This window comes from Sorex fumeus, unplaced genomic scaffold, assembly GCF_029834395.1.
Source record: "Sorex fumeus unplaced genomic scaffold, SorFum_2.1 ptg000044l, whole genome shotgun sequence".
Lineage (NCBI taxonomy): Eukaryota > Metazoa > Chordata > Mammalia > Eulipotyphla > Soricidae > Sorex > Sorex fumeus.
The window spans coordinates 5220238-5234519 of record NW_026606101.1 but is presented as its reverse complement, the minus strand read 5'-3'; the positions used below and the strand labels follow the sequence as shown (position 1 = coordinate 5234519).

Below are 14282 nucleotides of genomic sequence, written 5' to 3'. Positions count from 1 at the left end.
GCCTAAAAGGGAAATCCGTGTACTTGCAGTGACTGATCCTCACTGCAAACTGCTCTGTGGGCAGGGCTGCCAATGTCTCTTCACCTCTAGCCTGCTTCAGAGCTGCTGCTATGACCGGTGCACCTGTTAGTACCACTCCAGGGAAAGTCAGACAAGAAACCGGGGTCCAGATCATCTCAGTGCCAAGTTCAAAACAGCAACACTTCCGGTGTCCTCTGGAAATGAGCGCGGCTGAGCAGGGACAGAGCGAGCTACAGGTCCAGGGAAGGGACGAAGAGGCTGATCTGATGGACAACCTGCCGATTGTATCTGGCTGAGAGCCCAGCGGCCTTACTCCCTGATCTCTTACTCCGACTTTGGAACACTAACTTACAAAAACTAAGATACAACAAGGTACAGAGCTCAGAGGCTGCTGTCCACGTAATTAGCAAATACAGAAGAACCATCTAAACGTGGAAGAGTACGAGGGTCAATACTCAAGGGTCTGAGGAACACTTCTCGTCTACGTCTGTCAGAGCAAGTCTATCAAAGTACTATGTCCCCATCCAACAATGATTAGGAAAGTTAGAGAGACAGTTGCTTTACAACCAACTTTACAACACTACCAGATGGGAAAAATCCTTCTCTAAGACCAAAGCACTCCTCTGAGGCTGTTTCCAAAACAGTTTTCTCCTCTATTTCACTTGTAGTGGATTCAGATCCTCCCCTGGCCTCTTCTACCATCCAGGTAACTCTCCACGGGTCTCCTGAATCCTAGGTGCTTCCCCCGGTTCCAAAAAGAGGACGCTTTCCAGCAATTCTTTACCCTTGGGAGCCGAGGCTGACTTGTTTTACCTGGCAGGAGCTCCTTCAAACGCTTTATCGGCTGCTTCTCCCAGAATTTCTGCTTTGAGATAGTAGAGCATCCGGACACGCAGAAGCACCCTGTAAAAGGCAAACACATAAAATGCCAACATTTGTAGAACCTAAAAGCTGTTTGTGTACTCCTGCGTCTGGGCCCCAGGTTGACACCAGGAAAGTCTGTGCCCTGAGTGAAGCAGGAGAAAACCCTAGGTAGCGATGGCAGACGTCAGGCTGCTTATCCCTGTGCCACACAGAGAAATGCGTCCCATCATCATCTGGCAGGGACCTGTGAACCCCCAGGAGCAGTGGACCCCACCGTGCACCCGCCCCATCTCTTCCTGCCCACCCCACTGGCTACCATTTCCTCAGGCCCTGGCTGCTCTGGTGTTGGGGAGCTGGGGAACAGGGTCGTGCTGCCAGGTGGACACCCAGCCTTCGGGGCTCTCTCCCCAGCCCCATTTATTGATGGCCCGAGGCACGCTGCACAACAGTTCCACCTGTACATAAACGAATATTTAAAATCCTTCCTCAGGGCAAAGCCCTGGAGAACAATTGTGTCTTCTCAGTCCACCTGCAACTCTGTTGGTTTGTGTGGGTCATGGGCCACACTCAGGGTCTGAGGGAACGTTTCAGACAAAACAGTTAAATACCAGTTGTGCAGCTACTGTGTGGCCTGTTTTCATGCCAACCAGGACACCATCCTCCCATACTGGATACAAAGTAAACAGGTGACAGTGAGGGCCTGAGGGGAGGAAATGCTCAGTGACACACACACACACACACACACACACACACACACACACACACACCCTTCCCCCGTGCAAACACACAGAAGCTGATCACCTCTTGAACAAGATGCTACTTGTACAAGGCTAAGCTGCAAATGGGTTTCGGAGACTCTCTGTAACTTGCTCACTATGGGTCTCGTGTAAAGGTGACCCCTACTGTACAAAGTACAAGCCTTGGGGCCGCAGTGATAGTATAGCGGGCTGGGCACTAGCCTCGCACCACTCAGGTTAGATTCCTGGCACCCGAGCACCACCCTATGCCCCATGGTATTCCAGGAGTGATCACTGAGGGCAAAGCCAGGAGTTAAGTCCTACGCACTGTCAGGTGTGGCCTTAAAACAAAACAAAAAGCCCACTGCCCTGTGGCTAGTGGATGCAGCTGTTCATGGTCAGCTCTCCAGCAGGGAGAAGGGGCAGAGCAATTCTGTAATTTATGCACGAGGGCTATTTCTCCTCAGCAGCCTCCATAGCCCATCAGAGAAATGGGGGTGGGGGGAGTATAAGCCCACCTACATAAGCTTATGGAGGAACTCATCTCCACCGAGGCTGTTTAAAACACTACAGCCACAGACTGGGGCCAGTCCGCAGGTATAGACAGGTTGAAAACCACTGGCTGCTGCCTTGGTTCTGACTGCTGGTCTGTAGACTGGCATGCAGGATGGGTGCCGGTCCGCAGGTGTAAAAAGGGGTGAGGAACACAGGTTCAGAAGATGCTCCTAATGGAGGACTGTGGCCTCTAAGGAAGCAGCTTCTTGGGTCTAGGTAGAAGGTACCACTGCAGGCTCCAGGTCCAGGGCGACATACAAACTAACAAGTTCAAGGTTAGAAAGAGCTTTACTTTTCCAATACAGCACTTTTCCTAAACTAGGCTGTCAGTCAAAATCTATTTAAAAAAAATATTTACAGGTTTGTGGGCCACAGTCAGTGCTCAAAGCTTACTCCTGGCTCTGTGCTCAGGGATCACAGCTGGTGGGACTTGAGAGACCAGATGAGGTGGCCAGGGGGCAAATCTGGGTGGGGCATGTGGATGAGTGCAAGGCAAGGGCCCTAAAACAAGCAATTTTTTTGAAAGCACAACTGGAATTTATAGATTTCCAACTTTTGATTTATCTACCTGATAGAAATAGCTGATGACTGTCTGAGGAAGAACCAGCATGAGGGTACTGGATTGTTAATACACGAGTACTTATTACTGGCCAGGCATGTGGTCAACCTTTGTTCAATCCCTGGTACTATATGGTCCCCCAAACACCATCTGGGCAGTCAGGAAAGGCATCTTCAGCTCCGCCAGGTGGCCCAAAAACCAAAACGAAAACCCAAGAAGCTGAATTCCTTACTTCCAGCTCAGTCAGAGCAAGGCTTCCCGAAAATAAAAGATAAGAGTCATTTCTGTTTCTCTGAAGGGAAGCAAATGTGTTGATACTTGGCAGTATCTGCAGCAAGAGAACAGAATCTAAAGCCAATATTTTCCATTTATTCTCCGAATCAAATCAAATCAATTCGGAAGACAGATGGGACAATTTCTCTTGAGCGGATGGTCCCCCCAGACATCTGAGCGGTGGGGCAGGGGAGCTAAGATAGGTTTTGAACATACTACTTTGGTCAAACAAAGCCCATTCGTAGTCTGAGCGCTAGCACTGCTTTTTTCTTTCATCTCTTTCTTAAGAGAAAAAAAAGAAAAACCCTGGTGATATGAAATATACTTCCAGAAAGTACATTTTGCTTTGCATAAACATACAGCTTGATGAGTATCTGCAAACTGAACACACATGTGAATCCGGCAGGCAGATAGGAAACAGAACATTCCCCAGAAGGCGCTCGGGATCCCCTTTCTTCAGCTGTTACCCACACTCCTGGGCAGATCACCATCACCTTGACATCTTAGGGGTCGGATCTGTAGCAGATGTTTTTCAACTTTATTTACTTCTTTTTTTGGTATCGGCCACACCCAGCGGTGCTGAGGGCTGTGCAATGCTGGGGGGAATCACACACACCAGGAATGTCCCAGCACCTGAGCTATCTTCCTGACCCTGTTTTTAAACCTTTGAAAGTTCCTTTGATGATGGATGATCCATGCCTCTAATGCCATACAATGACGAGCAATAATGCTCTGGTTGCAGAGCCGCTTCCTCCAGTTCTCATGATCCTCACAGCAACGCTCAGAGGTAGCAGCTCTACACTCACTTTCTAATGGGGGGGTGGCACGGCTGGTGAATCGTGCAGCCAGGGGACTCTGTCCAGGGGGCTCTGTCCCAAAGTCCATCTTAGCCCTGATAGGATCCGGGGACGGCAGAGTCCACACTTCCAGAAGCTGCCAGTCCCTTCGCGTTATTACTCTTTGTTGTGCCGTGGGGCAGAGCCAGGACCCAAGATCCAAGGGTGAGAATTTCAGAGAGGGAGATTTTGGATTCAATAAACAGAAGGACAATGAATTAGAATCAGGACAACTGAATGAGCCTTGCTGAGGAACGGGGAAACTGCTATTATGTGGAGGCTGAAAGACACCCTGCCAGGATCCCGCCCACAGACTCACGCTCAAAGACTAGGGGAACTACAAGGCCCCTCCTGCTCTGGTTCTGGCTGGTTCTGGCTGAACTGAAGAGGGCTGTGATCTTTGTTAGACTCAAATGAAAAAGCGACATCCAGTCTCAGAACCTGGGGAGGCGCTTTCATTGCATTATTCTTTTTCTTTGGCTTTTTGTGTCACACCCAGTGATGCTCAGGGGCTATTCCTGGCTCGGCACTCAGGAATTACTCCTGGCGGTGCACAGGGGACCATATGGGATGCCAGGGATCGAACCCTGGTTGGCTGCATTAAGGTAAGGCAAATGCCCAACCCACTGTACTATCACTCCAGCCTAGCATTGTTCTTTAATTCCCAGGGCTGAGCACACACCCAGGAAAGATGGTTATTCTTAAGGCTGGGCTCCTCAAAGGTCAATACTTGGTTCTGCTCATCATCTGTGGATTAGCTCTGAAGGTGTCACTGGGCCGTTCTCTGAAAACCTCTCCAGCTTCTCCCCGCCTCTAAGGCTTATAGGATCATGGAGTTGGAGGCTTTTTGCATTCCTCACCGCACCCTATGGATTCTTCCTGAGTTATGTCTTCCAAGTTTAACCCCTTCTCTTCCATCTCATTGTGAGTATTCTAGTTTAGCCCTCAAGATCAATGCTGATACTGCTTATATTAACTAGGAAACAGCTTCTCAGCTGGCCATTTGGTCCTAGGTTCACTTAACTTTGCAAAGCACTGTCAGCTTTTTTGTAACAAGGAGAATGTGTCTTTTATTACACGTCTCACTTGTTCATGAAATACGGTTGTTCTTCATACAAGAGAGTCCCGGTCAGTCTGCTAGACAACATCACCCATCAGCAAGACCCTTACCAGCCATTGCCCTCCCTGACCCCCACAGGGACCCCGATCCAGTCCCATGAGCCCTACTCCCAGGTCTGGCCCAGACCCTCCTAGCAAGAGGAGGTGCCCTCGGCTTGGTATTTACTTTCTCCAAGGCACGTTGGTATGCAGCATTATTTTTTTTTTCAATACTGGGAATGAGACCTCTCTTTAAAGATTTGATAAACATCAGAGGAAAGGATTAGATTTCATCTGTGAAAAGGAGGAAAAACCCCAACACAACCCAAGAGCTACAGAACTGTTGATTAGGTTTGTATTCTGGGGATACTGGATAAAAATCTAGCAAAAACACCTTCATTTATAAGGTAATAACTTTATTATTATTATTATTTTGCATTTTGGGTCACACCCAGAAATGCTCAGGGGTTATTTTTGGCTCTGCACTCAGGAATTACTAATGGCAGTGCTTGGGGGACATTATGGGATGCCAGGGATTAAACCTGGGTTGGTCGCGTGCAAGGCAAATGCTACTACCCACTGTACTACCGCTCCAGACCCAAGGTCATAACTTTATAACCAGAAGAATAAGACAGAATTTTCCCCTGCCTGCCAGGAAAACTGGGGGTGGGGGAGATCCTTTTTATTTTAAATGTTTCCCCCCTAGGTTTTGGTATGCAGCTAGTGGTGCTCAGAAATTATTCCTGGCTCTGCACTCTGGGATCATCACCCCTGGCAGGACTTGGGAACCATATGGGAAGCTGGGGATCAAGCCTGGGTCGGCCACATGCAAGACAAGCACCCTCCCTGCTGTATTATGGTTCCGGCCTCTGCAGGGGGAATTCCTGCTTGGCCTTGGAAGCCGAAGGAGATGGTTTTCAAGGGCACTTTGCATTGTGACAGAGAAACCTGTATAGTGACACATGTGAAAACCCATCACCATCCTGTGCCTGAGTGGCCTGAACTCTCGGAATAGGATCTTTACAAGAAAAAGTTTCAATTCCTATTGTGCCTCCCTGTCCCTCTCCATTAGACTGACGACATAAAGAATGCCACCTAAAATGCAAGCCTAGCAAACACCTCCAATGCCACAGAACACTGGGGCAGGGGCTGAGAGCAGAGGGAGGGCCCCGTGAGATCACCAGGCTCCTGGCTGGATTCCCGGGCTGTGCTGTGCTGGTGGAGCGGACAGGTTGGGGAGGGGTCGGGTCTTCTCATGAGGAGTTCGAAAGGCTTCTGACCTGGCCTGGACCACAAATCCCGCCTTTCTGGCTCCTGCATGAGATGCTGGCGCACTGGTGGTGCCCATTTCCCTACCCACCACCTGCGCAGACCGGGAGGGCAAGGGGGACACTCACTTGTTGCAGTGCTGTTTGAGGTGCTTCTTGTAGCCATCATCGTGCAAGACCACCTCAGGGTTGCAGGTGGCCAGCCAGTCGGCATTCTTGAGCTCTGGGAGCAGCAGCTGGTTCTTCGTCTTCTTCCCCTTCCTCCCTCTGGGGACTGGAGCAGACAATCCTGAAACCGAAAGGCAGTGTAGAGCCAACAGAGGAGCTGGGCTGGGCTTGCAATGAGGGAGCTGGGCTGTATATGGTGGTTTGGGCCTTTCCCCTCAGTCCATGCTGTGACTATGTCTGTGAAATGTGTCTGCTGCTCTCTAGTCAACCCCAGGGCCGTACGGTCAGACAGTAAGAATTTCTGGGGTACTCTGACCAGATCAAGAAAGAGTAGTTTCCGGGGCTCACAACCTTGTTGGGGTAAAGCAGGAAGGATGACCGGAAGCCTTTGGGTCAGCTACAGCCAAGCAAAGGGAAGGGGAAGCACAGCATGAGAAGGCCAGGATGAATAAGAGGTGGCTGAAAGACAGCCCAAGGCAAAAGACACAGACACCACAGCACAAAGGGCGAGCCCCCAGTTCAGAAGAACCTCTGTGACGTGCTGGTGAGTGGACAAGACTGGCAGAGGGGAAACCTTAAAAGGGCCCAGCTGACTTAAAACATCACAGGGAAGGGCAGGAGCAAAGGTACGAGGGGAATGGGAGGTGTGGGGGGTGTGGGGTAAGGTGCTTGCAACAGCTGGCCCTAGTTCAGTCCCTGGAACTGCATTATGATCCCCTGAGCACTTCTAGGCGTAAGCCCTGAACACCACTGAGTATGGCCCCAACACACATGTTCCTCCCTGTCTCCCGGCTCTGTAAAGCACGTAACAATGAATGATCCTGAGGGTGAACTGAGAGCATCGTCATTGTGTGTCATTGCCAATATTCTGGAATACGTCAGAGAGAGGGAAATTCCCCCAAGCAGCCATGGGGACCAATCTGGGAAGAGGGACAGAAGCGTGCAGGGAGGGCAGTGCTCAGGCAGGGCCGGGTGGGTGCTCACCTGAGTGGTTCTGAAGGGTCTGGGCCTGCCCGTCTTTGGTAGGTGTGATGAGTTCCCAAATGAAGCTCTTGATCTTCTCATCCCCTTTGTAATGCTTGACACAGTACACCAGCAGGGCACGGCAAATCATCTCCATGTCCTTCTCGTTCAGATGCCACTTGAACCGCCCGTGAGTCAGGATGTCCTTCCACCGGCCCCAGCTGGAAGTGGAGAGGAAGAAGGGTGTTTGTGGGAGAGAGGTCAGGGTGGACACCCTGGATACTGCAGGGCAAGCCCGGGGGCCTTATTCTCCGCTGGGCCTACTGGCCTATTAGTTACGAAAGGCCTTTGAGGACAGCAGCCTAGGGCATGCCAGATGCCGCGATGGTGGCCTGGATATTAGACGTGGAGCTTCACAGAGCCACTAGAATATTAAGAGGGAAGGAATGAAAATATTCGAAGTGGGGAATAAATTTGGAATCAAAACGGCCCAGCTGCAGTATTCCAAAGCAATGGCTGCGAAGCCTTCTATTTCTCAAAGAGCCAGAGACTTGCACAAATCATGCCTTAACTATAACATCTGTTGCATTGACTCCTTATACATCCTTGGGGGACAAAGCAGGAAATCAGTACCAAGCAGCAAATTAGTAACAGAGATTTGTTGTGACAAGCAGATGAGAAAATCATGGCAGGTCCTCAATATGGCAGCAGAGCAGACTGTGACCACGGTTGAGGGGGTGGGGGTAAGGGGGGGGTCATGGGACTCTGGCGCTAACAATCTGATCTCCACCAGCCCCCAAGATCCAGAGCCGACTGCAAGGCACACGAGGACAAACCTCGGGCCCGAAAACGAAAGGAACAAGAACGGAAGAAGGCAAAGCCAATCGACATGTACCCGAAGATGAGCAGGTTCTTCTCCACCCGGAAGCACTCGGCTCGGAGGTAGCGCCTGGTTTTGTCATTGAGACGCCGGGATCTTGTGGGCCTCTCATCAGAGTCACTGTCTAACTCGGAAAACTCCATGAGCTCGTCCTCCTCGAAGGAGTTGTAGTGCTTGGTCTGCTTCCTCACGCGAGGCCGGTCGATCACTAAGCTTTCCTGGAAAGAGAAGAGACGGTTGGGAAGAAAAGCCCCTCGCTCCGAAGGTCCCGTTGGCATCTTTGGGGTGCCCATCTCTGCCCCCAGTACACCTGCCGGGTTCCATGGGGAGAGTGAGGGGCGGCCCTGGCGCTCACTGGGCTGGCAGGGTTCCCTGCCTTCAGCACTGCCCACCATCATAGGGTGTTTCTCCAGCCCCTTCAACAGGGGTACGGGCAGACAGGGACTGTCGGGGCCCGGAGTGCCAGTCTGCTCTGGGAAGAGTGGAGTGGGGGCCCCAGCTGCTCTGCCCACATGCAGGGGTAGCCTGTGCTCTGGAGACGGACGAGCTGCACAACCCCATCTGCTCAGCAGCTTTCTGATGACCACCACAGTATCCCTGCTGACTTCCTTTCCTGCTGTCCACCAGCATCTACTAGGAACCTTTGATCTTTCACCACAGACATAATCCCTCGCTCAGGAACCTCACTGCATCCGCTTTCCCACCACCATCGTTGCTTTCCTAGTTAGATTCTATCATGTCATGTCGGATACCCGCTCCCGCCCCAATGCCTCTGCCCAAGGACTGGCTGTGCCTGACCACTGTCCTCTGCAGCCCAGATACATTTCCATTGCTCCGCTTCCTACTGTGATGCTCCAACTGCTTCCCACGTTTTCTACAGGGCAAGAGCATTTTCCTCCAACTGCCTGCCATGGAGGCAGGGTGAGGACTGGGAAGTTGGGGGGTGGGGGGGTGGGGAGTGGGGACGGGCATATACTGGGGACACTGGTGGAGGAAAGGGTGTTTGATCACTGTATGGCTAAATCTCGAACATGAAAGCTTTGTAACTGTATCTCACAGTGATTCATTAAAAAAAAAAAAGTAACGTGGAGTTCACGCCCAATTCAATCAGCTTAATCAATGGCTGAATAAATAGTAAATTAATAGTACATTAAAAAAAAAAAGGCGTTTTCTTCCCCCTTCCCCACACCGTCCCACAGAGGGTGCCTTCTCTATCGTGACTACAGAACACTTATGAAAGGCTACCACAGGGGCTAGAGAATAACTCCCTGATATTTCCTGGTCCTATGGGAGAATTAAGTTATCAATGGGGGACCCCACAGAAGATCAGTCAGGGCTGGTTACTGATTCAGTGAGACAGGAGGAGAAGGGACTATCCCCAAGGTTCATGGGTGCAGGAGAGCTCGATGTTCATCGGACAGGCATGGACAGAGTGGGGTAAACGGCCAGAGAGCAGTGCCGAGAAGCTGACACTAAACGCATCACTCAGGGATACAAGTCTCCAACTTGGCAAAGTGGGGCCCACCACCGCCTTTCTTCATGCATCTGTGAAGTCAAGCACTGCCCAAAGGCATAGAGCCAGGGGTGTTTGCAGTGCCACACACAGGACAAGTACCGCATCCTAGGACTATCTCTCTGGTGTGCAACCCATCTCCCCTCTACCTTTATTCAATTTCCTGAGTACCCTGTAGACCAGTATGTTCAATGAGCACTTTTATTTTCTAAGTTTTAAATTGTTTTTTGGTTTTTGAGCCACACCTGGCTACTATGCTCAGGGATCATTCCTTGGGGGGACTGTGTGGAGTGCTGGAGATCAAACCTGGGTCAGTGTGTGCAAGGCAAGTGCTCTGCCCACTGTACTACCTCTCCAGCACCCCCAATTTGCACTTTAAAATTATAACAGGTAACATCTTTAAGTTCTGAATAAATCATGTTTCTAAATCGTTACATATAACAATCTCATTTAAAAACTGAGGCTCAGGAATAAATAATGGCTTGAGACGTGTGGGACTTTGTGATCCTGTAAAGTACCAGTGAAATGTTCAATGCAGTAAAACATATGTAACATTGTACCTTTTCATTTTTTGCTTCAGTGTCCAGTTCAGCTATTTTGGCCCATTTCTGCCAAAAATTCGGGTCATCTAAGGAAATATCAGTTCTATTTCCTGAAGCCACAAAGCTAGCCTGTGAAGAAGACAAGAGCCAGAAAACTGAGCTTGAACAGAACAGAAACTAGTAAGACACCTGTTATTTCACATACGCCAAGAAATCAAGTATATTATCCATCTGCATTCTACACCAAATCCTCTGAGAGCTTCCAAAATGAATGCAAAAGATCTCAAAGTGCTTTTTCTGTTTTTACTTAAAAAAAAAAAAGAACCCTCTAAGAATTGGTAAAGAAATTGTAATTTTAGCTCACAGGATATTTATATGAAACTTAAACTTGGAAGCCAGCAGACAGTGACAATGTGTTACTTGATGTTTCTTGTGAAACAGGTTTATTCTTAAAACTTCACTAGACTTATTTTTCTAATTTCAGTTCACCAAACGTCTGCTCTGGGAAAGGCGTTGTTAGTTCACAGGGAAGAGGAACGCCTCTGAGTGCCCCGTCAAAGCGGCAAGACTGATCCAGCAGATCTCCCGGTTCACAGGGTCTATCACCTAAGAAACCGAGAGTAATATTCTCGGGGTTGTTGGCGGGGGTGGTGGGATCTGATTAGCTGAAGTAAAATCCAGTGGCAGGAAAAGCAGAGGAAAGGCATTTCAGTGACAAGCCCAGAATCTCGCGTCAAGGCCGTTTGTCCATGGAACGCAGAGAGTACTCTACTCCTTGGGCTGGAGAGAAGAAGGGTACCATTGGAATCTCAGGGCTCTGACACTGACTGTGCAATACTGCGTAAGGGAACTAAGACGACTAATTCAGGGCAGTTACCTTGAAGGGCAAATGTGAAAATTGTCAAGTGATGTCCAGCTGGCCTCTGAAGATCAATAACCAAAGATCAGAGGTTTGGGGAAAATTCTTTCTACTGTGTGGCTCACTATCAGCCTCATCATCCTGAGAGACCGAAACCTCCAAACGGTCACGCCTAACAGAGGCACAGGAGACCATCCCTACGGCCTGTGTCTAGAGATGCGGAAGACTGTGCCCACCCCGACCAGGACTCGGGGAGAAGGTCCGGTACCTTGGCGAACGTGGACCCCTTCCCTTCCGACTGGATGGTGATGGTATGCGTTCTCCGCTGCAGAATCTGGTCTATGTCCTCTTCACAGAATTTGGAGCCTTCATCTTCTTCATCCATTAGGGCACCATAAGCTCCCTTCCGGAGCAAGTCCTCCACCTCCATTTTTGAAAGCTGCTGCACCTGGACAGGTCACCAAAGGCTACTCACAAAGTGGAAAATGCACAGGAGAGAAACAGCCTCAAACTTGGCTTTTACAATTCAGCACGTAACTGTACAGGTCGGAAGAATAGCATGATCAAAAAGCTTTAGAAAATGAAAATCCAGGGACAAGATACTCAGGGAGAACCAAGGGGAAGTGAGGCAGAAATCTGCCATAGGGAGCTCTGGAATAAAACCCAACAAATGAGTCAACGGCTGCAACATTTTTGGGGACAGTGGTTATTACCAAATGTCATGAGCTATTAAAATTATGCACCACTGTAGAGGATATCTTTAATGTTTATGTTTTGGTTTGAAGCTATATCTTTAAAAACCTCCAGATGTCCAAATGAGCTAAAGAATAATGACTTATTCATTATTAAATAAATGCATTAGTATTGGAAATGATGTCATCTCTTAACTAAAGAAAGGATTCCATGCCAAGTGTGATCTTCTCAATTGCTTGTTGAAAACAGGAAATGGAAGTTCAAAACACCCTTTCCTGGTTCTAATTAAGAATCTGGTTCTCTTTATTGAAATCACATAAGGGAATTCCATGACTCCCAGCACTGGTAACTTGAAGGATTATACTTAGCAACACACGCATGGCTTAAAGAATATGGAACATCTGGATAAAAGACAACTCACTTAAGCTTTAATTCCCAACCTTTGATGCTCTGAGCCCAGAGATTCAGGAGATAAGTCTGCTTTGTTTGCTCATGCTTTAAAATAACCTAAGAATTTTAGTTGTGATATTTTAACCCCCTGTAGCACTATCCTCCCATTGTTCATCGATTTGCTCAAGCGGGCACCAGAAACGTCTCCATTGTGAGACTTGCTGTTACTGTTTTTGGCATACCAAATATGCTACAGAGAGCTTGCCAGGCTCTGCTGTGTGGGCGGGATACTCATGGTAGCTTGCCGGGCTCTCTGAGAGGGACAAAGGAATCGAACCTGGGTCAGCCACATGCAAACACCCTACCCCCCTACCACTGTGCTATCGCTCCACCCATTTTTAACCCCCTACAGGGAAAAAAATTTTCTTGGTTTTATTGACTCAAGTATCAAGTTGATGATTTATTCATGTATTTGTTCACCATGATGTGCCAAACATCTTTAAAATGCCAAATGCTGTTAGAGGCCTTGGAAGGTACAGATAAAACAGGTGACATCATACCTTCAAAGACTGGAATAGGAGGTAGGACACGGTGAAAAATCACTATTTAGAGTTAAGAGCATATGATCTACTGACTTCTTTGGTTGGGGGAGGGCTGGGTCACACACACCAGTGCTGAGGGGTCATTCCTTGCGGTGCCCGGGGACTGTGTGGTGTGGTTAACATTAATCATGGTTGGCTGCTTGCAAGGCAAGCACTGTATCTGGTCTAGATCTACCGATCTTTAATGGATGTAGTTAAGACTCTGTTTATTGCATGCTGTGTAACTCTATCACATTAATGGCTCCTCTGGACTCCCCGTGACTGTTGGGACACCCCCACAGAGACATGTGGGCTGATTCAGTTTAGTGAAAGTGACCGTGAAAGCAGCTATATAGGAAGAGAGATCCAGGGAGGAGGGGTGGCGTGACAAATGCCCCATACTCACTCCGTTGGTACTGCCCTTGCGGTTGATGTCCTGAAGAACAGCCTTGTCCAGGCCTAGTTTTAGGCTGGCTTTGTCGAACATCTCTCGCTCATAGGAGTTCCGGGTAATGAGGCGATATACCTTCACGGCTTTGCTCTGGCCTATCCGGTGACATCGGGCCTGAGCCTGGGAAGGAAGATCAGATGCACCATCACCAAATATCAAGGCAGCAGCCCCAGGAATAGGAAAAGAATTAAGTTCCATGGAGAGTGAGTGGCCAGCTTCCAGGGTCACCAGCCACAGGTCTGATGTTGACAGTTGTTTCCCCAGGGTTGGTGTCCCCTTCAAGGTGCTTGCTTCTTCCCAGACTGTTTACTGATCCAGGGACAAGCAGCACTGGGTTTCCTGTCCTCCCCAGCCTGTGGATTGAGTAGTGGTGCCTGCTCTCTGGATTCGAGCTCCTGGGGAAACCCCTCGGGGAACGCAGTACCACTTTCTACTTCTTTCACTTCGCTTTAGAAATTTTCACATAGGCAGCAGTGTAATGACCTCGTAAGGACAAAATCATACTCCACATTCATCCTGAGACTGTTAGAAGCAGATCGAAAGACCTTTATAACTCATTCTTAGATACTTCGAAAGATAATTTTAGGAAAACATTACTAATTGTGATCCCTGGCATCACCAAAATAAATAAGGAAAAAAAAATTATTGCTACACTTCGAAAAACTTGTTTCTGGAGCACAGGATTTTGTTTCTCGAGCACAGCTGTGCTCAGGACTTATTCCTGGCCCTGTGCTCAGGAACTACTCCCAGAAGAGCTCAGGGGTCCAAAGCAGTATCAGGGATCAGAACTCAGGTTGGCTCCATGCAAGATAAGTGTCTTACCTGTACTCTCTCTCCAGTTCCCCAAAAACTAATTCTTAAGAATACAGGATGTAAGGCACTAACCCTGCATGCAGCCAAGCTTGTTCTGAATCCTCAGTATCACATACAATCTCTCAAGCAATACTGGGCTCACTACCAAGTACAGAAGCAGGAGTCAACCCCAAGTACTAAATGTGGCCAAGTCCTAGCCCCCATTAAAAAAAAAATCT

At 48.9% G+C, this 14282-nt stretch overlaps 1 protein-coding gene and 1 non-coding gene across 5 annotated transcripts in view; one reads left to right on the top strand and one right to left on the bottom strand.

Annotated features, from left to right (window-relative positions):
- Nucleotides 1-14282, bottom strand: part of CHD6 (chromodomain helicase DNA binding protein 6) — a 196248-nt gene that overhangs the window by 42153 nt on the left and 139813 nt on the right. For all 4 annotated transcript variants that reach the window (XM_056122088.1, XM_056122086.1, XM_056122089.1 and 1 more), the window contains 7 exons: nucleotides 13207-13371; nucleotides 11405-11584; nucleotides 10296-10406; nucleotides 8238-8440; nucleotides 7364-7563; nucleotides 6341-6500; nucleotides 835-924 (listed from right to left, as the gene is read on the bottom strand). In XM_056122088.1, the coding sequence (XP_055978063.1) occupies nucleotides 835-924; nucleotides 6341-6500; nucleotides 7364-7563; nucleotides 8238-8440; nucleotides 10296-10406; nucleotides 11405-11584; nucleotides 13207-13371 (1109 nt within the window). The remainder of the gene's footprint in view (nucleotides 1-834; nucleotides 925-6340; nucleotides 6501-7363; nucleotides 7564-8237; nucleotides 8441-10295; nucleotides 10407-11404; nucleotides 11585-13206; nucleotides 13372-14282) is intronic.
- Nucleotides 1989-2117, top strand: LOC130030906 (small nucleolar RNA SNORA84). The gene has a single exon (XR_008793565.1). It is a non-coding gene; the product is annotated as a small nucleolar RNA SNORA84 (small nucleolar RNA).